Below are 2,500 nucleotides of genomic sequence, written 5' to 3'. Positions count from 1 at the left end.
TGATAATGATTACGGTGATGATGATGATGATGATGATGATAATGATGTTGATGATAATAATAATAACAGGCTTATTATAATATTTTTTGTTATCAGCATAAGAATAATGATGAAACAATAATGCTAATAATAATAACAATGACATTGATAATGATACCAACAACAACAAAACCACTACTCCCCCCCCAAAAAAAAAAAAAATTATATATATATATATATATATATATATATATATATATATATATATATATATATATATTTATAAATAAGCCAGCTCCCTCACCTTGAGTTTCACGAAGCGATGCCAGCCAAGAGCAGGGTCCTGCAGACACGTCGGGGGCACATCTCTGTCTTTGGCCTTATCGAAATGCCCCTTGAACCAGGCATACAGGAGGTATGCCGTCGTTAGGACTCCACACACGAGGTAGATGGTCGTTTGTAGCCATACTGGTGGGGGAGGGTTAGGTTAGGTTGAGTAGTGGTGGAGTTCGGGGTCTTTTGTTTTTGTAGAGGGGGGCGGTGTCTTTTGTTTCTGTAGGGGGTGGGAGATTGTGAGGAGGGGGGTATTTGTGTGTGTGTGTGTGTGTATAGGAAGTGGGCGTGTGTATGTATGTGTCTGTTTTTTTATGTAGGGGGTGGGCGTGTGTGTGTGTGTGTGTGTGTGTGTGTGTGTGTGTGTGTGTGTGTGTGTGTGTGTGTGTGTGTGTGTGTGTGTGTGTGTGTGTGTGTGTGTTGGTATGGGAGGTGGGCGTGTGTATGTGTCTGTTTTTTATGTAGGGGGTGGGCGTGTGTGTGTGTGTGTGTTGGTATGGGAGGTGGGCGTGTGTATGTGTCTGTTTTTTATGTAGGGGGTGGGCGTGTGTGTGTGTGTGTGTGTGTGTGTGTGTGTGTGTGTGTGTGTGTGTGTGTGTGTGTGTGTGTGTGTGTGTGTGTGTGTGTGTGTGTGTGTGTGTGTGTGTGTGTGTTGGTATGGGAGGTGGGCGTGTGTATGTATGTGTCTGATTTTATGTAGGGGGTGGGCGTGTGTGTGTGTGTGTGTATGTGTGTGTGTTTGTGTAGGAGGTGGGCGCGCGCGTGTGTGTGTGTGTTTGTGTAGGGGGTGGGCGTGTGTATGTATGTATGTGATTTTATGCAGGGAGTGGGCATGAGTATGTGTGTACATATGTGTGCGTGTGGTGTGTGTGTGTAGTGAGTGCATGCAAGTGGGTTTCTCCACATCAACACAACCAAATAACCATATATACAAAACAAACCTAATCCCATTTCTATCCATAAACAAACCAACACACACCTTTAATACACCTCAATGACGATGACCCAGCATATCTATGAGCCACGAGAGACACCATCACACTTATGTACACTATCTTTTTAATTCTAGAGAACTAGAAACCCTTAGCTGATCTCCAGGAAACCCCTCCCACACCACCACACCTCCTCTGGACAGGCAAATCAATAACGTATTTATTCGTCCTGGGATGTTATCAGGGTGGGGGAAACCCTTTTCTTTTTCTTATTTTTGGTTAATGTTGTTGTTGTTTCGTTATGCGATAACATATTCAAAGTCATTTTTCGAACTTATTGTGAACTTATTTCCATAAATTGACAATTCTAAGGCGCGACCCACTGCGTTTTCCAATTAGGTTTTGGATACCCACTGTGTTGAGGTCAAAGGCTATTTATTTATTACGTGAAGTGCATATTTCCGACCCTACTCTGGGTTAACCCTTACATTCGAGGGGGTTGCTCTCTGAATTAGGACACCAGGGAATCATTGGTCCGTTATGTTGGCACCTTTATAAAAGCCTTGAATTATGACACCACGGAATGATTGATCCGTTTAGTAGGACCCCATGGCATTGGTACTTTTATGAACAGCCAAGAAAAAATCGCATAATCTGAAGAATATTAAAGTAATTGTTCATTACCAATTGCATTTATAGTACATACAATAAGTTATAAGTGTGAAATAATGATAACATGCTTATTTTGTTTTTATCTATGTCAATTTCTGATGTCAGGTCACAGTTACATCCTATTACTGCTTAGATTCGAATAGTTATTTAGTGATGATACAACGTTCTTAATTATGAACACACGCAAAAAACAAGACACAATACACATATATATTTCTGCATTACGTGTGTATGCCTATTTTTTCGTCCCCTCTGAATAGGTCAAAGTTTTTTTTCTTATTTTTTTCTTTCCACGGAGTCCAGACAAGTAAATTTCTTGACATGATATAAAAAAAAAAATCAAATTTTAACACTAACCATATAATATATTGGGGTTGTTTGGCTTAAGGTTTAATTAAACCAAAGGGTGTCAACCACAAAATACATGACATATATGCAGCCCATTTTTTTCCTTAACTAAAAAAGCCATTAGTCCCCATTATGAAAAGGTTTCCGGAACCCACTTTTGGAAGCCTTGTTTTAAATCACTTAAGGACACAAACACTACAATCATATGGATCAATTCGACCCATCACTGAAAATAT

General features: G+C 40.0%; 2 protein-coding genes across 2 annotated transcripts in view; both read right to left on the bottom strand.

Moving 5' to 3' along the window:
* LOC122251052 (putative E3 ubiquitin-protein ligase HECTD2) overlaps positions 1–2,500 on the bottom strand; it is a 76,889-nt gene that overhangs the window by 57,738 nt on the left and 16,651 nt on the right. The gene's annotated exons all lie outside the window — the stretch shown is intronic.
* LOC147466741 (uncharacterized) overlaps positions 1–2,500 on the bottom strand; it is a 19,882-nt gene that overhangs the window by 17,131 nt on the left and 251 nt on the right. The window contains exon 2 of the mRNA XM_086534551.1: positions 284–447. Within this exon, the coding sequence (XP_086390677.1) occupies positions 284–447 (164 nt within the window). The remainder of the gene's footprint in view (positions 1–283; positions 448–2,500) is intronic.

Source organism: Penaeus japonicus, unplaced genomic scaffold, assembly GCF_977035675.1.
Source record: "Penaeus japonicus unplaced genomic scaffold, GWHDUDI00000001_assembly GWHDUDI00000041, whole genome shotgun sequence".
NCBI lineage: Eukaryota > Metazoa > Arthropoda > Malacostraca > Decapoda > Penaeidae > Penaeus > Penaeus japonicus.
Note: the sequence above shows the minus strand (reverse complement) of the source record. Positions and strands in the feature narration are given on the sequence as shown.